This window comes from Heteronotia binoei, chromosome 11, assembly GCF_032191835.1.
Source record: "Heteronotia binoei isolate CCM8104 ecotype False Entrance Well chromosome 11, APGP_CSIRO_Hbin_v1, whole genome shotgun sequence".
Taxonomy (NCBI): domain Eukaryota; kingdom Metazoa; phylum Chordata; class Lepidosauria; order Squamata; family Gekkonidae; genus Heteronotia; species Heteronotia binoei.
The window spans coordinates 34,556,449-34,580,834 of NC_083233.1; the positions used below are offsets into that span (position 1 = coordinate 34,556,449).

General features: G+C 43.4%; 1 protein-coding gene across 1 annotated transcript; it reads left to right on the forward strand.

Annotated features, from left to right (window-relative positions):
- The first annotated feature begins 527 nt into the window (after positions 1 to 527).
- LOC132579304 (lysosome-associated membrane glycoprotein 2-like) lies at positions 528 to 24,386 on the forward strand. The gene is made up of 9 exons (XM_060249585.1): positions 528 to 667; positions 7,144 to 7,262; positions 8,541 to 8,751; positions 10,811 to 10,972; positions 11,560 to 11,984; positions 12,950 to 13,072; positions 13,855 to 13,921; positions 14,172 to 14,339; positions 22,689 to 24,386. The coding sequence occupies exons 1-9, from the start codon at positions 577 to 579 to the stop codon at positions 22,829 to 22,831; spliced, it is 1,509 nt and encodes a 502-aa protein (XP_060105568.1). The 5' UTR covers positions 528 to 576; the 3' UTR covers positions 22,832 to 24,386.

Here is a 24,386-nt window from a genome sequence, read left to right on the forward strand (position 1 = left end):
TAGGGATAATAATTGAAATATTTAGATCCAGTCATTTCAATGAAGATTGCTTCCAAGAAAAAGCTGCCGTTCTTTGGGACGTTTAGTTATAAAACTCTCACTGATCTAAGAACGAAGTCTGAGTCCAGCGGCACCTTTAAGGCCAACAGAGTTTGATTCTGGGAATAAGCTTTCATGTGCATGCCCACTTCACGGGACTCAAATTTTATTCTGTTGCTTCAGAACAACAGGAAAAGCCCCAAATTACAATAAACAACTAACACGTTTTACAAAAAACGATTAAAACTTTACACAGGCAGGCTAATTTCACAAAGCAGCGTATAAAACGCTCTGAAAAGGCTGCAACTGCCTTGAAAGATTACCACCCTCCCTCGTCTGATCATGGAGGCGATTTGAGATGTGAACCACAGAGTCTACGCCCGAGCCAGGGCGGCGCTGTGATTGGCTAGCGCCAGAAGGCTCCTCCTCCCTCTTCTCCCCTGCCTCTGCTCATATGACTGGTTTCGGCTCTCAGCCGGGCTGTTGTTGCCGGTGGGCTCTGTTTTCGTTTCCTTCAGCCTCGGCTGTGGCGTGAACATGGAGACGCGTCGCTCTCTACTTGGCCGCCTCCTGGGTCCGCTCTGCTGTGGGCTCCTCCTTTTCGTCTTCATGCTCCTCGACGGCTCCGGTGAGAGGTGCCTCGGAGGGAGGCAGGTTCCTGCGGGGAAGGGTGGGGTGGAAGTTGGATCATTTCCACCCACTGGCAGGTCTTAAAAAAAAAAAAAGCGTGATTCTGGAGTAAAGGTTCGGTAGCCGTTCTTTCATTCTCTCCTTTGAAAGGCAAACTATTGAAAGCGATTCTGGTTTTTAGGAGAAGAGGGTGCTGTTGTGTCTTCGTTGTGAGTCCGTGTACTGCCGTACGTTCCAGCGAAGCTCTTTACTCTCCTTGTGTTAAGAGACTGTAGGGATCGTCTTGTTGCATAGAGAAATAATAGGTAACTTCTTCTGGGGGCAATCAGAGATTCCATTCCCCAGGTGGGACCTGGGGTCTCTTGGAATTACATCTCATCTCCAGACTAGAGAGATCCGTTCCCCTGGAGAAAACGGATGAGAATCCTGTCCTCCCCAGGCTCCATCCCCAATCTTCAGGAGTTTCTCAGCCTGGATCTGGCAAGCTTTCCCCTTTCCCCATGTCATGGCAACCCTAGGTGGCATTGATGTGACTTATAAGTGGCTGCGGCCACACACACTAAATAATGCAACTTCAACCCACTCTCGGTGCACTTTTCAACTGGATTTTGCTAGTTCGCACAGTAAAATCCAATTGGAAAGTAGATTGAAAGTGTATTATTTAGCGTGTGTGATTGCACCCAGTGACTGAAAGAATAAGTTGGTATGAGCTTGTTGTGCTCAGTGCTGGTAAGACAGCATCTCAGGTGGGATCTGACAACTGTTATGTTCAGGTCCCAAGGAAGTACTAGTAAGGAATTTAAGCTACTTTTACTCTTGGTGCATGTTTCTTCCCTCTCCCCGCCCCCCCATTATTCTGTTGCATTTCAGTCATGCTGTATCTTCAGAGGAGGTAGTCTGTGGTGTTTTTAGAGTAGCTAGTTGGAGGGGGGGGAGCTACTTTTAACCAAGTAGCCATATCCTTGGAATGCTTGTCTTATAGAACTGTAGACAAGGCCAAGAGATGCCTGTAGCATACTCTTGAGATCTGTGTGTTTTGGTAATGGGAAATCTATGGAATATATGGCTGTTGACAGCTATGTGGGTTTAAGGGGGATTTTGTCTTTTTTCTCTTTCTCTCTACCATCAAAAGGACCCCTGCACTCGGCTGGGGGAGGGGCTTGTATCCAGGATTAGCTAGTGTTTTATATTCTGGCTGATTCCTCAGCTGGGAGAAGCTGCTGACCTGACCCTAGTTATCAACTAAAACCACACTGTTCAAATAAATATGAAGCATTTATGAATAACCTTACATCAAATAGACAAGCTGTTGATAGCCACATTGGTCCAAAAGTAAAATCCAAAATACCAAGCAGATAATCCATGTAATACTTCCTATTAGGATCAACCCAAGGACTCATAGCTCAGGCTAGTGCAATCTCCACAGATCTCCATAGTTTAACCAGGGCCAGCCCTGGCAATTGGATGGGAGACCTCCATGGAATACAAAGGTCACAACGCAGAGGCAAGCAATGGCAGACCACCTCTTGCCTTGAAAACCCTATTGGGGTCACCATTAGTCAGCTGGGGCTTGATGGCAAACAACAACAACAAAGAACACACAATATGAATTGCCTTTATGCCAACACCTGGGCAGTAGCACAAACATTGGAGCACTTTGTAGGAGTCTCACCAAGGCTGTCATCCTACGGGCACTTGGCAGCTTAAGATAGGCTTGCAATTCCCTGGGTTCAGAATCCAGCTATTCTAAGGAAAAAGCACATTCACTGTGTTCTAAGCTGTCCCCGCTGTGCAGAGTCATGCTTTTCAGTAAGCTGGAAGCAGCGTAACACAGATGAATGCCGAAATAAGGTGGAGGGCTCCAAGTCCGGTAAAAAGAAGGGAGCAAACAACAATGCCTGTGTTTGGATAATATTAGAAGAACCCAGCAGCATCACCACAGTGTATTCAGAGGGGAGACTTTTCATCAGACTGAAATTGAAATATGGTGTCCAGGAGCACGGCATGGTGCCCTAGCAGAGGCCTCTGCTCCAAGCGGTACAGTTGATTATAGTTGGGAGCTCTGCCCACAAGTAACAGCACCTGTTAGTTCAGCTCTTGTGTTGCCCCTGAAGACTAGGCTGCAGGGAAAATACCAAACAGAATATTAATTATCCCTTCCCTAGTTAGTGCTGTTTGTCTCCCTGTGTGTGAGAGAGAGATGACAGAATTGTTTTGACACTAACTTTTAAAAAAATCTCTGGGAGGAGCCTCTGGAGGCATCAAAGCAATTATGCTCTCTTAAAAGAAGCTCCTTTGTCACTTATATTGCAGCTCTGAAAACAGTTGCATAGACTAATTAGTGCCACTTGATATTCTCCCCCTTCCCATCGCTCTAAAACAATGAAATGCGGGTAGGAGTCTGAGCATTGTGCAGTTGCACTTAAAGCACTTCCTACAGCATTTTCCCAATGAAAGACTTGGGGTGACTGGCTGGACCATCAATAGCTGAGCTGTTTTTAAGGGTGGTAACTGGTGGCAGGGAGCTGGCTGAGGTGAGTTTGAAGATGGTTGTTCCCGTCATAATGCGGTGGAGCAGACAGCTGCATGAAAAGGGCAAGAGGCCTGGCTGAGAGGTGGAGGAAAAGGCATTTGTAAGCCAAGACTTGATTACCATATTGATGCGTTTTACTTTGGCATCTGGACAAAAGGGCAGTTCGCAATATTTGAGATTGGGAAGTGGGAAGAAGTGGCAAAACTTGACCAGAGCTGGCTTTTTGCCATAACATTTGTTGGATCCAGCCTAGAGGTGACCCATGGTTTTCCCAGCTTGCATCTTTCTTTTTTTTAAATTCAGAGTAGCTCTTAATTTGTGCTGGGGGGAAGGGGGTTTTACCTAATCTTCTTCTCCCAAAAGCTGCTGTTACCTAGGTAAGGAAGGAGGGGCTACTCCTCCCCCCCACTCACAGATCTTCCAGAGAGATTGCTGGGACATCTTGGTTTCGCAATCTCTCTGTGACAATACTTAAGTCCACATCAGATTGAAGATTACACTGTCTTCCACCTTGTGAGGAGAGACGTGTAAGACCGCAGGCGAAATAAAACGCAAACCAGTGAATTTGTAACTTTTGTTTGAATCCAATCCTTCCTTTTTAAAAATTACTGGAACATGCATGTATTATTTTGCACAATTTCTAGGTGTAATTGCCTGAAACTCTTTGTGGTAGTGTGCGTTCATTGTCATGACTGGGAATCTTTAGAAATGGGAACATTTCCATGGGAAAACAAAGCATTAGAGCAGTTTCATGGGAAAACCTTTCACCCCACATCTGATTCCAGCCGTAAGAAGGGTGTTGAAAGCCCTTTGTGTAAGAGTGGAGTGTCTGAAACAAAGTGGATAGAACTGGAAGCATGTCTTTTCCTGCAGGCACGGATACGGCATTTGACAATGCAAAGGCGTTTGGTGACTCAAGGCCTTTAACAGCTTTTTAAGAACCCAAAAGGAAAGTGGAAACAGTGCTTAATTGCGTAAGATTTAAATTAATAGTAGCATAGAAAATATGACGTAAAGTGTGTGGCTCTTGATGTGCTGCCTCTCAAGTGAAAGTGAAGACAGGTTTCACTTCTCCATTTCTGCTGGAAAGTTGAGTTTCTCACTGTGGGGGGAGGGGGTGCTGTATACTTGAAGCTGGTTTCTGCTTCTGTGTTTTCCTTTTGTAGGCACTTGGAACATGTTCTGCCGTGATGACCAAATTCATAAAACATAAGACGCTAGCTCCAAGCCTTATGCAAGGATGCTCAACATGTTTCATTCACAGGTTGGGAAGGAGTCATGGCTAAAAACAGATACTTTTAAAATAGAAGTTTAAGTTGTAGTTCAGTAAGAATGCAATAGGCAGTAGCTTGTGGTCTCATCCCATCTGCATCAGATCTGTTCTAGAGGAGTTAGGAAAAACATGCTGCCAATCAGCTGGCTGAAAAATGAAGTTTCTAGTAGAACTGTTGTTTGCTTCTACTCGTTACCTTTCAAAAAAATCAGCTAAATAGGAATATTGCTCTCTTCAGCTATATGCAGTACTACAATCTCTGGTTTAAATCTCAGTTTGGCACCATGGTGGGTAGGAGACTTCAAGCTACCACCCCAGAATGTTTTCTGATCTGTAACATGGAGGTTTCTACTGGCCTACCTTGCCTGAGTGGAAGCACTTGCTCCTCAGTAAATGAAAAGAGCTGTTTTGTTCCAGAACTGGGTGAAGCAGTAAAACCCAGAGAATTCTGTCATTCTGGCTCCTGGCTTTTGTGTTTGAAACGTGTTGTACCCATCACTAATTCTTCAGTGCAACATGTTCCCATGTAAGATCCTACAAGCTGCAGGATCGGGGCTGTTCATTCCTTCTCTAACACCCTCCTTAATTTATTACATACCAAACCTCCATTATGGCAAGAGTTCTGGGGCTTTCATAAGCACACACACTCTTTTGTGGTATTTTGATTGGTCCTAATGTTGTTATGATTTGTGTTTTGCTTTGGATTTTAAATAAATAAATAAATGTAATTGTTTTCTTCTTTGGAAGGCCATTGCACTCCTGTCAGCTATTTTTGGCTGCATGCTGAAAACCTTCCACAAAGGGATCAGTCTCCAGACAGCAGACTCTAGATCCTCTCATGTGAACGATGAACAGCAAAGTCCCTCACTTAGTAAACACTTCAGATGCTCACCAGCTGTGAGGGGAAGTGGTAGCTTCAAGCACTCCAAAAGCATTGCTATACACGCTTCATGAAAGGGGTTTTATTTTATGCTCTGTGGGTTTAAAAGGCTGTGCTTTTGTCTTGTGCATGGAGCTGATGTTGCTGCTCTCCCTCCTGCCCTTGCTTGGCTGAAAATATAGGCACTGTTAGTTACTGACCAGGGGCATACACATCAGCCACATGGGGGGGTCTAATCATCTCCGGGCTTAGCTGAGTTTTGCTGACACATGAAAGGAGGTATTAAAGCCTCCTCTTCCTCTTGCAGAATGGCTCTTCCGAGCTTGTCATGGCTACCAAGGGTGCCAGCTGAGCAGAGCTGCTGTTAGTTATCACACTGCCTTAAGCCAATCTACTCTTCCAGCCAAGTCTAGAACTGTTCATTCCTTAAATGAGAACACCCATCTCTTCAGCTGGTGTCTTCCCCACATGTTTTAATACACTAAGAGCAGCATCATGAAATGCATCAAGGGGTGATGCAACAAATAGTGGGGCAACTTCTACTCTGGATGTGGTCCAGGCATCCTAGACCCAAGGAGTTCTTCAGATGCACAGTGTCTAATCAAGCGGCTTTCAAGTGGTGCTCCAGGAAAACCCGTGGTTTCTCCAAGGCTTATCAGGACTCTTATATGACAAAATCAGTAACCAGAGCAAGATTCCCTGAGAGGCAGCTTGTTCAGTACTGCTAGTGTTTCTCAGTAGCATGTAAAACAAAGGCAGTGGTTGTTCTGGAGTTCATTCTCTGTTCACATGGGCTAATAGAGGCACTGTCTGTGTCTTCCATATGTACTGAGCTAGAAATGACCCAGAATTCTCTGCAGCAGACCAGTCCTTCAAGTGGTGCTTAAGGCACAAGCTTGTTGAAGCAAGCCCACTTGTGAATGTACTGTATTTCTCAGGATCTAGTTTCAAAGGAGCTCTGTGCTATTTTTCTGTCTAACAAGCATAAATGCAAGAATAGCATTTAATGAGCTGACTTTCCCCCCCAACTTTAGCATTTATAAATATATAGTATTACTGGGCCATTAGCTATATTTTATGGCCTCTTTGTGCAGGACAAAGACCCAATCCACCATCAAACTGCCTCTTTCACCCTATTCCTTCCTCTTATTTTTGTGGTCCTTCTGACAAAGGCGTGTGACTCTGTGCTTACATCCAGATCCACTGACTTAGGGGTTCCCTGACAAAATGGCAAAGGATCCTTAAAGAACAAAATGTAGAGAAAGTTTGGGTACACTAATAGGTAACCATAGTTCAAGCAAGGTTATGAAACATTCCAGCCGAGCAAGAAAGAACTCACATCGAACACACACTGTAGTAGACACTCCAGAATATTCTGAAATATGCAAGGATATATGGCTGTTGTACAGTGATCCGTTGGCAGAAGAAGCAGCGGGCAAAGGGTTTTCTTGGACTCCATTGGCGGGAACTTAAGACTTCTTTTGTATTATACTTTTGGAAAATATGCAGATTGCTCACTGGCCTAGGGAGGTCTAGATTAGAACATGGAATGAAGTGTTTTATACACACCATTTGAAGAGACATCTGGTAAATGAGTGGCCTAAAAAACTCTTGTGGAACTAACTCTAAAACATGTAACTTGTGACATCATGAACCTGAACTTTATTCTGGTGAATGTAAGTAGAAAATGAATATTAGAAAAGAATGAACTATTAGTAAGCAGTACAAATGAAAAGTTGGCGTTGAACAAGTGGTTCATGTTGTCTTAACAAGCAAATAACATTCCAGCTTCGTCAGAGATGTATACGGTCGATGTAGAAGTGAAGGATGACTCCAACTCCACATGTCTCTACGCAAGATGGATGATGAACTTCTCAATAAAGTATGAATCCAATGTTAGTGAATATGTAAGTAAACCTGCATACATTTTGCTGTTTGTGCTTTTAAATTTCTTTGTAGAATCTTAGACCAGTGTGCGCCAAGAATAGATCCTGATGTCCAAGGCTAAAGTAGTGAAAGTTGTAATTAAAACCAACTCTTTAAAAATATTGATATTTTAGAATTGACATAAGAACATAAGAGAGGGCATGTTGGATCAGGCCAAAGGCCCATCCAGTCCAACACTCTGTGTCACACAGTGGCCCAAAAAACCAGGTGCCAAGCACAGCTATGTGGTAACTGAATGATTTAGTAGTGAGGAACCAGCAAGGACTCTGGGGACATCTCATTTTCTTCCTATATCTTTTTCTTCCTGTATCTCCTCCCCAGACTGCTTCCTCTCCCCTTTTCCTACTTGCTTCCTACTCTACCATTATCCATCTCCCCACCGTAGACTTCAGCTTTCCTGTCCTACCCTTGGCAGCCTCTCCTGTTTTCCATTTCCTTGCTTCCTTCCTTTTTGACTGACTGAAAACAAGGCTCAGCAGTACTGCTGTGACTGCTAAGCAACACCCACCCTCCATGGCTGCCAAGATCTTGTAATATAGTCCTGCAAGATTTTGGTGGGCATTCATCACTTAGCCAGTTTGGTGTCGTCGTTAAGTGTGCGGACTCTTATCTGGAAGAACTGGGTTTGATTCTCCACTCTTTCACTTGCAGCTGCTGGAATGGCCTTGGGTCAGCCATAGCTCTTGCAGAGCATGTCCTTGAAAGGGCCGCTTCTGGGAGAGCTCTCTCAGCCCCACCTACCTCACAGGGTGTTTGTTGTGGGGAAGGAAAGTAAAGGAGATTGTGAACCGCTCTGAGATTTGGAGTGGAGGGCGGGATATAAATCCAATATCTTTTTCTATATCTTCTTCTAAAGCTACAGATGTACCTTCTCATTAGATTGTTCACTAGATTTCAGATTGTTCTGCAAACCTGGGTCTTTCCTTAAGTTTGTAGGAAAATCCCTTTGTGCATTCCTGGCCTTGTGTAGAATTTTTGATCCGCAGCTCGAAGGACTAGTTCAGAATTGGCTATAATGACGTCCTAGATAACAATCTGTGTTAAACCTTCAAGAAAAATTATAGCTTTACAACCAGTGTAGAAAATGGATCTCATGCAGCGCCTATCAACCTGGCAACAGAACAAAAATTGAACTATAGCATTTTGGTGGATTGTGTCTAAAGGAGATAACTTGTGGTCCGGCTGTTGAACCCAAGCTTATTATTGTTTGGGAACTGGTGTTTTCTGCCATCTTTCAGAGAAACAAGGCCTTTACACTCCCAGAAAATGTGAGTTATGATGGAAGCACTTGTGGTAATAAAACCAGTGGCCCTCTGCTAGCAATAGAGTTTGGAGCAGGAAATTTCTGGAGTATCAACTTTGCGAAAACAGATGATACTTACCAAGGAAACATCACCTTTATCTACAATACCAATGATGTGGAACTATTTCCAGATGCCAAAAGGAAAGGTAAACATGGGATTCGGAATAGTTCTGCTGTAATAAGTTTTGCTGCTGTGATTCTTCTCATCGCTACTGTCGAGCTGAGATCAGGTCTCAAACTCCTGTAATTACAGAGGTTAGTATGTAGCAAAATAAAAGTCCAGCGGCACCTTAAGTAATAATGTGCTTAGTCATTGGACTTTTGCTTAATTTTGCTAAAACCTCTGAGTCCAGGTAATTAATATTCTGCTCCCAAGAATCTGAGTTTTAGAAACTGCATAAATATTATACAAAGTGTGCCATGTTGTGCACCTTTTTTTCTGCAGAATGCTGAATTTAGCATTTATTGAGAGGGGTTAGGCTCTGAAGCCCCACCCATGCTGCCAAATCTTAAAATCCCCATCTAGTTTAAGACTTTGGCAGAGGTTTCCCATACAGCTTCAGTCATCTCTTTGCATCAATAAGAGCAAGGAGGAATTTTTTTCTAAAAAGATTTGAAAGAACTCTAAAATGACCTCTCCACTCACTACTGCTTGTTCTACCCTCCCACAATTGTAGCATGTGGTGTTCACACTAAAGTGATCTTGTTCTGAGACATTAAGGCATTATCTTCCTGGCCAATTAAGCTGGAATCTGTTGTAAAGATCTCCTCAAGGAACCTTGCTAATCTATTTTACATTTTTGCTCTGGATGCTCCTAAATGCTGTGATCGTAAGCAGAGTAGTTTCTAATTAGACTGTCTAGCAGAGATGACATCAACTTAGAATCCCTGTGCAAGTTGAAAACAAAGAGCACAGTGAATCAGCATATCGGAAGTGATGGTACTCTTCTGTTGCACTCTTTATCCAATGTCTAGCAGTAGGATAATCATGGCAGCTGCTAAGCTGTCTTCTGTTGGAACAGTTTGGAATTTGGTGCGCCGTATGTCCTCTTTCCTTTTTCTTTTCTTTTTTGTGTCTTGACCTTGCTGTATGTAAAATGCAGCATTCCTTCCAAAGCTCATGGCGTAGGTTTCCTGGAGCCAAAACAAATGCTGGAGACCAGGATCAGATGTCCCAGCTTAGCTGCAGAGCAGTTGTGTAGGGCTACTTAAATTGATCAGGAAGGCAGAGCTGGGGTGTATGTATTTAACTTCCGCTTTCTTCCCATGTCAATTCCCTGAACTAAACAGTTTTCCAGATCTGTTAGCCCCACTGGGAGAAATACGGGATAGTAGCTTCAGAGGCTAATCTAGTTCAAGAAAATGAAAGAAGCACACGATGTATGGTTAAAATGCACAGTACCCTGTCTAATCAGATTAGTAGCCCTTTGCAGCAGCTTTGAAATACCATATTGGGAAAGTTGATAACAGATCTCTTGCATATCTGATAGGGCGTTGGAGTTCTGTGTCAGCTTGATTGTCTGTTTGCAACACAAATGTGACTTCCTTCCTGAACTTTGAGTTCTGTTAACTCTGGCTCATAACTTGCAGATAACGGAGAACCTTCCCTGAGAACCTGAGGGGCTATGGTTCAGTAGTAGAGCATATGATTTACAAGCTGAAAGTCCCATGTTCATCTGTGGCCTTTCCAGTTAATAGATCATAGGTGATGAAAAACCTTAGAGAGCTGCTGCCAATCTAAGACCATACTTACCTTGATAGACCAGCGATCTGACTTGGTGTAAGGCAGCTTCAGTGGTCAATACCTAAATGAGACCTACAAAAAGCAGTCCACCAATGTCAGTGTACTGTGTAAGAACAGGGAATATTGAGCAGGGGTGGCCAAACTTGCTTAATGTAAGAGCCACATAGAATAAATGTCAGATGTCTGAGAGCCACAAGATATGAACATCAAAAGTCTGAGAGCCACAAAACAGGAAGGAAGGAAAGCAAATAGATGGGGGAAGGAGAAGTGGGAAGAAAGCAACTTTAAATTTAAATGCATTCTTCAAGCCGACTGATGGGGGAGCCTTTGAGAGCCACGCAATATGTGTGACAAAGCCACATGTGACTCTTGAGCTGCAGTTTGGCCATCCCTGGTATAGAGCTTGGCTTGGAACCCAGATTGCATAAATGACTCCTCCCTGCATGGTTTGTCCTGTACAGGGCCAATTGTTACCTCGGCAATGTATCCGGTGCATCCAATTAAATTGCATACAGCGTACATCTGTCATCATGTGGATTCTGTTAAAACTGGTAATGTCACAAATGACCTCTGGAATGTCAGTCTTCAGGCTTTCCTTCACAATGGCTCTTTAAGTACACAATGTGAGTAGACAGCCGCATGTAAGTACTTTCTCTAATACTGTATGAGGGGTGGGGAGGTGAATGGCAGCTGCTACCTAGTTCAGTTTCTATGCATTTGATAACTTGATCTACCCTGTCTGAGTCCAGAGATATAGCTTAAAATTGCTATCATCATATAAAGCAGGGGTGACCAACGTTAGCTCTCCAGATGTTTTTTTGCCTACAACTCCCATCAGCCCCAGCCAGCATGGCCAATGGCTGGGGCTGATGGAAGTTGTAGGCAAAAAAGATCTGGAGAGCCACCGTTGGCCACCCCGATATAAAGGCTTGGTAGCAAACCCCTTGAGATCAACATCATTGCAGGTCTAAACCGCTGCACCCCTTTGTACCACTGCTTCTGCCGCTGTCCTTGGTTAAAGTTGCTGGTTGACTTTTGCCAATTTATGTGGACAGAACTAAAGCCTTGGCTATAACACATTTTGAATTCTGTTACCCACTAGGTATAGGTTTTAATGAATGCCAACATCTTACAGAATCATTCGTGCCTCCTTTTGAGTATTTTCCACGCTCACATGTTACCACTGTGTACTTATCTCTCTCCTTTTTAGATACTCATTGTGATGAAGATGTTGCCGCTTCTGCTGTTGAACATGCTGCCAAAGTTTCTGTTGCAGCCACAACTGTTTCTACTACAACCACAACAACCACAACTACGACAACCACTACTGTGCCTACGACAACCACTACTGTGCCTACGACAACCACTACTGTGCCTACGACAACCACTACTGTGCCTGCAACAACAACCTCTACTACCACCACTACTTCTACTACAACTGTCTCTACTACCACCACCACCACAACAACAACAACTACAGCTGCTACTGTTGAAACAACAGTTTTGTCACCTGCTCCTCTGCCCACTGCCGAAGCAGAGGAGAAACCTGTCACGGGAAATTACTCGGTCAGCATTGGTACCACAGCCTGTCTCCTAGCAAGCATGGGACTGCAGCTGAACATCTCCAAAGAACAGGTTTTATATTGTCCCTACATTCCAGCTATAGCAATGTGAGCTCAAGGTTTCTGGATGACTTTGTACAGTGTGTGCTTGCTGAGTCAAAATATTCCTCACAAAAGGAATAGAGAAAGAGTGTGTGGGTTTCACAGGTTAAAAGTACCCTTTGGGGCATGGGAGGGGGGGATCTTCTGACAGTAGCCTATTACGCACGCACAGCTTACCACAGAGAATCAGAGTGGTCAAGCCTTTAAGCCTGACTTGAGATTCTGTGTCTGCCATACACACCATTTTTTTCTTGTTGGTGTCTTTATTCTGCAGGTCTGCACCGGGAAAGGGCAGCCCAGCCAGGAGTCATTTCTGGTTTTTTTACCACGTGTAGCATGAGACCAACAGTAGTCCCATATCGCTAGACTCATGCCACTTGTTTAAAAAAATCAATGTGGGAGGTAGAGTGATCTTCGAAGGACGGGGAAAGGGCGGGGGGAATCCAAGAATATGTATGTTTTTGAATTACCTTGACTTGGAAGCAAAGCAAGGGGAAAACCAACACACAAGCATCATCAGAAAACCCAGGGAAACAATGAACGGAAAGTGAACTGAGTGCTGAAGGGAGGAAAAACAGGGCAGAACAAAAAAGCAAACATACATGGTGAAAGCGAGGCAAAATAGAACATAGGCCAATGTTCTGTTATTCCACCTTATGGTAGTACTTTCTTGGCTGCTGAAGCACAGTTCTCCTCTAGAGGGAGCCCAAGCTTCTGAGATACACTAATGAGGCTTGTTTGCTGAGGTAGCAGCTATGTGACCAGGTACATTCCTTGGAACTGGAAGAGGTGGTAGAAATAGCCATCTGGTTTTGGAAAATAAGTAGGTGGTACTGTCCTGCCGCAGTTGAGGAGTTTCACAGCTGTGTGCAAAAGTTGTTAGGCAGCAGAAACTTGTAAGTGTGGCTACTAACACTGTGGTTTTTTAATTTTTAGAGCCCTTGGATTATTAATATTCATCCAAACACTACTGAAGCTACTGGTAGCTGTGGTAAAAGCTTTGCAGACCTCAAGCTGAATGACAGTGACAGCATAATTATTGATTTCTTCTTTGCAGTTGTAAGTAAGCATATGAGATACCTTCAGTTTTTTCCTTTTGGTGAGCATTGCATTACCTTCTCCTTCGGCCCTTTTAGTGCTAAAGTAGGACTACTGGGAGGGCACTATAGCTCAGTGGTATCAAGCATACTTATCACATTGCAAGTCCCAGGTTCAGTTCCTCTGTGTAAAAGATCTGAGTGGCACATGATGTGGGGAATAGTCTATCCAAGATTATGGAGAGCCACTGCCAGAAATAAAACACTCCTTATTGGGTTAAGTGTACAAATGATCCAATCTGGTAGAAGGCAGCTTTCTGTGTAGTTGTTCCTGAAATACCAGTTTGGCATCTATCACTGGGTTTAAAGGGAGGGGTGAATTTGTTTGCTCCTCAGATTGTGGGGAACAGAGATCCTTGCATTAAAAAAAAACCCGTACCCTGCCTCTCTGTGCTTGAAATAATTGGAAGTGTGGGAAATTCTTCTGCGTTCCACTCAAGCTTATGATGTAAACATTTCCTTGTACTACCAACCCTTGCTGAATTTGTCTGAGCTCAGTAACAGTCCACCAAGTACTGAATATAAAAAGGGTGGGGAAGTATTATGCATTAATAAAGGGCAAAGCACTTGGGCCATGTGTAGGAATATAACTGTGGCATTTACCAGCAGTCCATCCGTCCTTCCGCAACTTTTGCTGTTGTTGCTTGGCTTTTGAAACATTAGCAAAACTAGAAAGCAATTGTCCTAAAGCTATTTGTCTCCACTGCATGCAACTAAAACTTGGTGTTTCTGTCTTTCAAACAGAAAAACACAAGCTTGGAAACATTCTACCTGAAAGGGGTGAACATCACTGTTGTTCGTCCTGCCAATGGTAAGATGCCAGATGGTTTGAACCAATCAGCCATGACCCAGCAAATAATTTGTCTTGCTTGCTGAGTTATTCTTGAGTTGAGTTTGCCTGACTGTCCAGAAATTCAGTTTGGAATATCATGCCGTGCAGTTTTTCAAGTGATTAACTGAAGATAAGATTTCCTAGCTGCAGGACACTATTAAAATCATGACTGGGTTTTCAAATCCCACACCTGTTGCTGTCAAAATTATGTGAAATATTTCTTCTCCAGGCTCTCTTCATGCTGTGAACAATCATCTCAATTTGTGGGATGCCTCCGTGGGCAGTTCGTACATGTGCAGGAAAGAAGAGACTATTGTCGTGGTGGAGGGATATCGAATAAAAATCTTTGACCTAAGGGTTCAGCCATTCGATGTAAAAGAAAACAAATACTCTACAGGTAAGAATTAATCTCTAACCAGGCAGGTTTTGTTCTTTCTGGTAGGAACAAAAGCTAATAAAGAACCCAGTTGATCTCCTTGACCGGAAGTTGACTTCTGGGCCATGGGACCAGCCTTAATCATTGGATTCCAAGTTGAATCCAAATTGCAATTGACTGGAGCTGCAGGTATTATCCGAAATATCAGTGGCAATTGTACTGAGCAATCTGTGCCATTAGATCTCAAAAGAAGAGATCCAGAAAGGGAAGGTCTGGTCCCCCTGTAATAGAAATTCCTACCCATACAGCCTTGCAGTCAGGAAAAGCACCTGCCCCACACCTGTACTCCTTTAAAAGAGCTTTCCAAGTACGTTCTCAGGCTAAAATTTCTGTGTTTGTTTTGCTAGTGTATTAAGATCTGTTGTATCCTTTGAAAGACCCCTTAGACCAGTTTGGTGTAGTGGTTAAGTGTGTGGACTCTTATCTGGGAGAACCGGGTTTGATTCCCCCCTCCTCCACTTGCACCTGCTAGCATGGCCTTGGGTCAGCCATAGCTCTGGCAGAAGTTGTCCTTGAAAGGGCAGCTGCTGTGAGTGCCCTCTCCAGCCCCACCCACCTCACAGGGTGTCTGTTGTGAGGGAGGAAGGTAAAGGAGATTGTGAGCCGCTCTGAGACTCTTTGGAGTGGAGGGCGGGATATAAATCCAATATCTTCTTCTTCTTCTTCTTCTTTTCAGACTTTCTTTTATAAGCTACACAGTGAGGGCAGGTTTTGCTGCAAACATAGCAGAGAGTGACTTTGGGGGAGGGGAATTCATCACAGACAGTAACACCAGTATATAAATATTTCTAGATGGCTACTAGTCACTTGGTAACTTAGCAGGCTCAGGAAAAATTTTCGTTCAGATTGAATGACCTAGTTCAGTACATAACATTGGACTCTCTGAGCTTTGTCACACTGCCAGGAAAGACGGTTGAGACAGTCCTGCTTTCACAACTCTCCTTGCCCCAGCCAGATGACTCCATGGCCATCTAGCATCCTATTCTAAGAGGCCCTCTGAACCTTTGTCTCATTTGGAGTTTGACACTGATCTAATCAATGGACATGCCAGGATTACAGATCAAACATTTTAGTTATTTCCAAGTTATCTTGCAAGGATATAAAGTTTAACCATTTGGTTGCCTGCAAGACATTTGACTGTTTGTATTCTAGTCCGTGGAAGGGTGGGGCAATAGGACTCTTGAATCCTGCCGACTACATTCTAGGATTGAGGCTTCTCATGCTAGCCGCTTCAAGGCAGAGCCTTTTGGGGATCGCTCTCGGCAAATATCTTTTTCCCTTTTGTCACCACCTTTCTTGCCTGCAGCCCAGGAGTGTTCATTGGATGACGACACCATTTTAATCCCGATTGCAGTTGGCGCTGCCCTTGTAACCTTGATCGTCATTATAGTGTTTGCTTACGTAATTGGCCGAAGAAAAGGCTATGCCGGATATCAGACACTGTAAATCTTGCGAGGCTCCTCTCAGTTGCGATTCAAGCAAGGGCAAACTCTAAACCCAGCTACCCACGTTCACGGTTCTCCATAAAAGCATAGAGATGCGTGCCCACACCCCAGGATGCGTCTCCGGACCTGTAAAGATTTCATAAGATGTATGAAACTGGAGAATGGGCATGGTGAAATTTAGGCTACGAGTTCAAACCTGCAGATATATATATATATTTTTGTTAATGTAAAAACGTCGCATATAAAACTTTACCAGTTAAGCAGGCAGCAGTCTGAAAACGGAATTTATCCTAACTGAAATCAGACTATCGGAGCAACCCATGGAGAACTGGAATTGGTACTTGCTGCCCTGTGCAGTCCATTGTTTACAAGTGAAGGATAACCTGGGCTGCCTTGGTTAAACTACCGCTTGGAATCCCAGAGCTCTAGTCCACACGCTGTGCAGTGTTTGTGGTGTTCTTCCCACTAATGGCACCATACCAGTGAATATCTTGACAGCCAGTTCAGCACAAGAAAGCCAGCTGGGCAAGCGTGTGCAAGCTTCCTTTATTAGTATTGTTGCATTAGAAAACTCCTCAAGTTTACATTTCCTAACTAGCTGCATCTGATGTGGTGTGGTGAGCTAGAAAACTGCAGAGCCTGATCTTGTGGGTGTGACCACCCACAGAGGCAGGCAGAAACTTCCATCTCGCTGGGCCTCTCTTTAGAATAACGAAACCAAAATTGATAATTTTATGTTCCTTGAAGTGCCCTTAAATTGCTTTGTAACTGCAGTCCTAGTTAAACACTCCCATGTCCAAGCCAGCATCTGTTGAAAACTGCTAAACAGCACAAACTTCTGTCAGGTTGTCTGTTACAGAGAAGGTATTAGTTGGTTTGTGTGCTTGGGTGTACAGCTGTGCATTTAAAGCTGATTGCGTTTTGCCTATTATGATACTTTTGTTACTGGGCGTGAACTTGATGGATGTGGGGGAGGCGGAGCATGAGCAGCAGTAAATTCTGCCATACATAATTACAGTGTGAGGTCACGGGTCTGCTGCTGAATTTGCATTTGTGCAAGTAGGAATTATGATGTTCAGGCTGCATTAAATATGTAGTGTTTGTGACTGTTGGTGTTCTACATGCAAGGGAGTTATCAACCAATGGAAAATTTCTTGAGAGTTTGACAAATTGCTGTGGTTCAGAATGAACTCCAAGGGGGATAATTTTAGCAAAGGGAACTTAAACTTGACCACTTTGTACTTTGCTGCACAAGCAAATGTATATGTGTAGCAGAGTGTAGCTCTGCCTTTAAAAAAATGAGCTGTTTATTATTTGTCCTTGATTTATACAAATTGAATTCCACTTAAAATCAGTCTGTGTTTGAGCCTTTCCATAAGTATCTTTTTGTGGCTTGAGCAGACAACAAGATGGCCATTCACGGCTGTCTTTCTCTTTATACTTTCCAACAAATAATTGGCTTGTGGTTAATTCTTCTAGACTAGAGATCTTCTTGGCTTGCAGATACAAAGAGGAGTGTAAACCTCTGCCGGCATAACATCATACCCATTGTCTCTTCACCTGCTTCTTAGTAAGGAAGCATGAGCCAGTTAGCTCTGTTTGAAAACTTCAGCAGTGCATATTGAGTTCCACACAGCCAAATGTACCCCTCACTCCAGTGAGCGGCTGAACTGCTCGTTAGCAAAGGCTGATTTTCTTATACTTCTCACCAAGCTCTAACTGGCTCATGTAAACTTCTAGGGCATCACTGTCTGCTTTAATCTGCTGAAGTTCTTTCTACACTGTATTTCTACTTATGGATGTAAATTCATTGTTTGCACAAAATGCTTTAATAAAAATTCTTCTATTCATAAGGAAACTTGGTCACATTGATTAATGGTGGGGGGGGGGCTTTTTCATGAAAGCTTCTCTTCTGCTGCTGTACCAATCACAAAACTTTAGGTGGGGAACTCTTTTGCTCAAAAAGGAGTGGCTTTTGAACTTTATATTTTGCTGAAATGCTTGTCTACATTGATTTGTCCATTATGTGCTGCCATAGAACCCTCTATAGGTTACAAAGAATTCTGTGGCATCTTCTGGTGCTTACTTTAGTACTAGGCCAGCTTGGGCTGTAAAAGCTTGCCGCTGCTTCTCCAGTGCACCCTTGCTGGTGCAGCCACAGGGTCTCTTCCAATATTCAGAGCTTCTACAGAAGTTCCCAATTCCCTGAAATAGTTGGAAGGCAACAACTTTGAAGAAGGCTGAGTGGCGAGTAGTCTGCAGCTCACCAGGAAGTCCACAGGCCAACTTCTGGCAAAGCACATAAATTGCTTGCAGTGTTCTGTAAGCTGTGGAGTCTTGTGAGCAAAAATTTTATTTTGTGAACTGCTGCGTAATTCAGTTTGCTCTGGGGCCATCCTTCCTGAGCTAAAACAAAAATGTGTGAGCCAGAGGCTAAAAAACTGAGCTAGCTCACACTAGCACAGCTTGGAGGGAACACTGATTGCTGGACAGATTTGCAAAGAATGTTGAATAAAGATAGATCCAAGTGGGCAGCCATGTTGGCATGAAGCAGTAGAACAAATTTTGAGTCCAGCGGCACCTTTAAGACCAACAAAGTTTTATTCAAGGTGTGAGGTTTCATCTGCACCGCATACTTCCTCAGACACATTGGAATGGAGGTTAACAAATGGAGCATAACAACAAAGGGCACTTCTGCACATCCGTCTCTTATTTAGACATATTTATTGCTTTGCTGTTCCCCCTCAATTAAATCCAAACAAATGGTGATCCTGTGGACTTAGCTTGTTATTGCTACTTGACCTTTGCATATGTCAAAACATCCTCATTAAGTTGTATGCTGATTTGCTGTTCACCTATGTAGAGGCATCTGTCTATATGTGAACTGTTAAGTTCATTCTGATGTGCACGAGGAAGTGTGTGTGCACGCGGAAGCTCGCACCTTTAATAAAGCTTTGTTGGTCTTAAATTGCCACTAGACTCAACATTGGACTAGGTGGGCCTTGATTCTTATCTATCAGTGGCTGATCCTGGATGTGAAAAATCATAACTTTGTGAGCTTTAAACATCTGTTGATCCACCAGTGTTATGCTGGTAAAACTCTGCAGGAGGCTAAAGTTAATTTAGTCTCTGCTCTTTATCTGATTAGTAGCTGTGCTGAGGGAAAGGTAGTTAATAGGGTGTGAGTAGCATGCCTTGGTTGTTTTTCCCTTAACAAGCTACAGCAGTTTCCACTCTCTTGGCATAACCTTTGCAGCCAGGCACTTTTAGCATGAGGATGAAATGTTGCTTTAATCTTGGAACGCTTTAAACTCTGGATACCATTTGATGGGAACACTCTGTCTTCCAAGTCTTAAAACCTGCCTCCTCAAGTATATGGGATGTTTTAAAGCCATTTATCACCAGATAAAGGCATACATTTAACTGCCCAAAACAGGTGACAGCATTCAATGTAATCTTGTCAGAGTCTGAAGAACTACTCCTATTTGGCACAGCAGAGGGGTAGCTGTTTAAAGGACTCGTTCACAAATCTACCTGATATCCTGCCATATTAACAGGCTGTTGAAGTTGGAAGAGAGCAGAAGCCTGTTTTTAAGCTGGTTGCTTTGGTGACTCCAGGTTCTCAGAAAACCCTTGCAGTTTCTGTGTCACTGTTCAGCACTGTCCTGCAACCTGTGACCAATGGCACTGAACAAAATTACTTCTGCTTGGAGTGTGTCTAGCAATTGCATGGTATAAGCTGGTGGCTGGCTGTTCAGCAACCCATCATAGCCGGGGGGTAGGTCATTGAGAGGTGGTATATAAATGCAATAGAATGGTCATGTCCTTCCTCCCTGTCTTGAGGCAATAGAATTGGGCATATGGTGGATATATAAGGCAGGATAAAACTATGTAGTACATTTTTATTTAACTTGTCCAAAAAGCTCAGAGCAGCATACTTGGTTTGTCTTTACCATTGTATCACAGCAACCCGGTAAGTGAAGTTAGGTCAGTGATTCAATCCAAGATTACCCATTAAGCTTCAGAGCACTTGAGGATTTGAACTCAAATCTTCTGATACTGTAACCACTACACTGCATTAGCTGTAAGCCAATGGTTCTTCCATAAAGTTGGTCTAGGCATCTAAGGCACGGGTTCTGTCCCCCTGCCCAAATCTTCACAATAGCTCTTGACAAGGCAGAGTAGGGCTAGAATCTGATTCTCCAGGTGCAGTCAAGACACTTAACTGCTGCACCAGCTCTCATATGTGGCCATCTTCAAAACTGCCCGGCTGGAATCCAGAATGCTTGTATTTCCTGTAATTAACTGTTTACTTGGACTAATGTCATCTGCTAAGGTCAGGCTTCCTAAACAGCCAAACTCCTATACAGTCCGGAAAGTACCAGTAAACTTGGGGATGGGCTTGCAAGTGAGCAGGCTACATGTTTTGGAAGTACAACCAGTGTATTCTAGGAAAATGAGCATTTATGGCCTTTGTCAGACATTTTAAAAAGGAAATTGGCGATAGTTGTCTTTCAGATTGGCTCACTTTTCTGTCCTTGATCCTAACAAAAAGCCAGAATGTAACACAGCGTTGCATGATTATGATGAATGTCCAAGCCACTCCACCATTTTGTAACATATCTGTTGTAGCAAGAAAAAAAGTTAAGTCCAGAAGAAGCTGTGCCAGAGAGATTTGAAATAGCTAAAGTGACCATCACCAGCCTTGCTATGTTCTGCAGGAGGCTGTGTTGATACCTGGCTTTTCTGCCAGTGGTGGTACCCATGGTGTACAGAAGCATTGCAACTTCACTTAAAAGAGCCTAAGCAGCTCTTGCTGTTCCCAGGACTGAGCAGGCAAAAGTTCCCTGCTCAGCCATCAGATGACCCTGCTGCTAAAGCTCTTGACATGTGGTTATTCCTCAGTCACAGAAGTGAGCTGCTGCACTTAAAAAAGTACTGTTGCAAAAGATGCAAGCACAGGTCTGATGCAGAAGACCTAGTCCTGCAAAAATAACCAACTAGTTACGTTGAAGGGCCAACAAACAAGCTAGAGAGCCAAAGCCTTCCACTGATGTTGCTTTCAAATGCTAGTATTCGGCGACTTGCTGTGTCTGAAAATGGAGGTCCCTTTCATTCACTGTGGCCAGCAGCCATCAATGGACCTATCTCCCATGAATCTGCCCAATCACCTTTCAGAGCCATTCACAACCATCATTATGTCCACTAGTGGTACATTCCACAGTTCAATTGTTCGTTCATCCTGCACTAGCTCTGGTCTCGCAATGAATCTAGCTTCTCAATGACTCTTACACTTGCTTCTGAAGTAAACCTTCAGAAACAGAACTTGGATCATCTTAAGTATAAGCCAGTTCCTGGTTTCAAAATCCCCCTGAACTTTTCATGTAGAATGTTGATCTGTCCCTTACAATGCAAATATACTGGCAAGCTACAGAAAGAGATACAAAGGGTCTCTGTGGACTGTGTGCAGGAATCCATGGATTCTACCCACATTCAGCTGGCAGGACTAATTTTCAGCCATCCATTCTTTTTCCATAGTAGCTCACAGATCATATCACTAGAGTTGAGGAGGGGCAGGTTTTGAAACCCCCGCTAGAGATTTTGCAGTTGCAGTTTTGCAGTGCACTCTGTTATGTACAAAGAGTTGACCTGTATAAAGTTTTTTGGGGGATCTCCCATACAGACTGCTTGTGGAAGCTATCTGCTTAGCTTCAGCCATAAAGTGGTAGTGTGTTTCTTCATAACATGCTTGAAGTCTGTATTTCATGCAGTTTGTGATAGTAGTGGGCATTTCCCAGTTACCTGATATGTGCAAAAGACAACAGGCGATCTTGAGTCTTTGTAATGCCCTATGGTCCTTGTGGCAGGAAACATATCTGCAATAATGAATGCTAATCCAAATTCAAATATTTATCTGCAAAGTATTTCCTTGTTCAGGTAATAGTGTAGGAAATCCCCAACCTTTTTGAGCCTATGTGCTCCTTTTAGAGTTCTGACACAGGGTGGTGGGTGACCTCAAAGGGGCCATTGCAAAAGGCGAAGCTAACCTCCAGACTTGAGGGAGTAAGGCTAGACGTATCTTAATAGCAAGCCATCCGCATTTAAGGTAGAAGTTTGGTTTAACTTCATACCTTTTAAAGTAAATATACTGTTCTAAAATATTTTCTTGCATATACACACAGCTTAACTTCAATCACTCATTGAATATCCTTGTGCTGTGCTAGCAGCTGCTCCAAAAGCAACATTTTAAAAATCTACTTAGCTGATACAAGCCCTCCTCGGCAACCCCCCCCCCCCTCTCGATGGACACCATATTGAGGGCACCTGAACTGGTAGAGCACCTCCAGAGTTTAGCTTTGTGGCTGGCTACTTCAGGAAATGCTGAGCAAAAGTGGAGCTGAGCTGGTGGTGGCTGTTCATCGTTTACCCAAATTTGCGCCTCTTGCATTGGTTTCCAGGAGCCTCCTTGCTGGGTTGATCTGAGTTTAACTGTATGATGTATGGAGGGGCAGCCTAATGTCTTTCCCACTTTGTAGTAATGTTCTGCACATAAAGCTATTTACCTTTGTCCCTGAAAATGTTTTGTCTCCCTTCTAAACGGAGTTCTAGAAAAAAGCAGCATTTTAAACATTTACTCAGCCAGTCACAAACCCTCCTTGGCCTTCTTTGCAACAACAAAAAATTGGTTATTGTCACAAAAATAAATGATAGAGTAATCCAGCTGGGTTCTTCTTGGGGTACCATATTCTGACCTATAGAGTGAACTTACAGTTAGCACTTTAAATGGGAAGGGGGCAAAACTGTTTCATCCTCTGGTAGGGAAGCTCAGAGGCTTAACCTTACTCCTTGCCCTTTCTCTACCCAGCTGAAGACTGCAGCCCAGAGGTGGACAACTTCTTTGTGCCTATTGTGGTGGCAGCAGCCCTGGCGGGATTAGTGTGTCTGATTTTCATGGCTTATTTTGTTGGTCGCCGAAAACATCGTGGCAATGGCTATGAGCAGTTTTAAAAACAGGAGGCACTCCAGGCTGAACACTTTCCTCTGTCAACCTGCTGAGGACTATTTTGCACCTGCAGAGTTTTCCATTCTTATGTATGAGGTTTTTTTAAAAAGATGCACATGGACACGTGTGGATCCAAAGGGAAAACAACTGGTGCATATTGAGTTGTCATCTCATATGAATAGGTTTGCGACTGTTTTGTGTTGAATTGCAGGAGACTGGTCTTAGCCCAAATATGCTATTTTCAACAGCAGATCACTGCAGCACCAAAACACCATGGTTTGGTAAGAGCAGCTGCAGATGTCCCTGTTCTTTGAAGCCTAGTGCAGAGTTTGGGCTGGCTCCTTGAAAACCATGACTTGCACATTTTGGAAGCCAGCTTTGTGAATGCTTGCTTACCTCCTCTCCCCTGGAAGGTAGTTCCACCCCACGTTGCCTCCCAGTGTTAAGAGTTTCACTTAGCACCCCAAGCCATGGTTACCAGGGAACCTGCTTTGTCCTAACTGTCGTTTACATTGACACATGTGCGATGTGCAGTTGGTGGAGGGAGAGGGAAATTGTTCCAGAGAGAAGAAAAGAATCCACGTTCCCAAAGCCGTGTCCCAGTTTGCAGGCCATGGCCTGTATAGAGAGACAGTTGTGTCTGCTCCAGCCTAAAACCCAAGTAAGCAAATGGGTCTTCATCTTGTTTGAATCTGATATGTAGAAATATGGACTAGTTTGAGGAACTGTTTGAATGCTGGGTGCTAAAACGTTATTCTGACTGGTGGGAGATAGGAGATATGCTCTGCTTATGCTTGTCTTCCACAGGAAAAGAGGTATGTGCTCAAAATGTTAGATTTGTGGAGCAGATGTGTATGGATGTGTAAGCTATTCCAGTTGGCAAAGACTGGGAGCATGACTTATGGGTATTCTCCCACTGCACCTCCCTTCGTGTATGTGAGTACTTCATTCTCTGAATGTTGTGCTAAGCCTAGAGAGTACCAGTGTGAATACCTGGAGTGGTCCTCATTCTCATGGGATGTTTTACCTGCTGCCACTATATAAATAGAGTGCTGGAGCTTTGTTTGAATGGTTTGTGAACAACAGCCTTATTGTATTATGCCTTATTACAAGATGTCTCTAATAATGTATGTATATAATTGCCTATTTGAATCATTTGATTATTTTTTTTGGCTGAATCTAATTCCACACCCTTGTGTCCCACTTAATAAAAGAGTCGTTTTGGGATCCATTGGGTGAGGCAGAACTGAAGTTTTAAATGAAAATTAAAACAGCAATGTCAGTTAGTCCTTTTGGACAACTGTTATAAAAAACCCCTCAGTTCTCTACTCTAAATGTGCCTTTGGGTTGTCACTAAAGCAGTGTGACAGTTGCCATACATACATTGTTTTAACATATGTTGTAAACGTTGCCTTCTACCACGAACGCCTGAATCTGTACCAAAAATGAAGAAATGAGTGATATTCTGGATTGTGGATGCTGCCCTTAGGAGCATGCGTCTCCAGTCCACCATGCTCCAAAAGTTAACAATGCAATAATAAACTTCCTCACTTAAACACA

Excerpts from the sequence above, each read along its gene's own strand:
- LOC132579304 (XM_060249585.1), top strand. The coding sequence starts at position 577 with ATGGAGACGCGTCGCTCTCTACTTGGCCGCCTCCTGGGTCCGCTCTGC. Across the intron at positions 11,985-12,949 it reads TGAACATCTCCAAAGAACAG|AGCCCTTGGATTATTAATAT; the intron begins GTTTTATATTGT and ends TTTAATTTTTAG. Across the intron at positions 14,340-22,688 it reads AGAAAACAAATACTCTACAG|CTGAAGACTGCAGCCCAGAG; the intron begins GTAAGAATTAAT and ends TTCTCTACCCAG.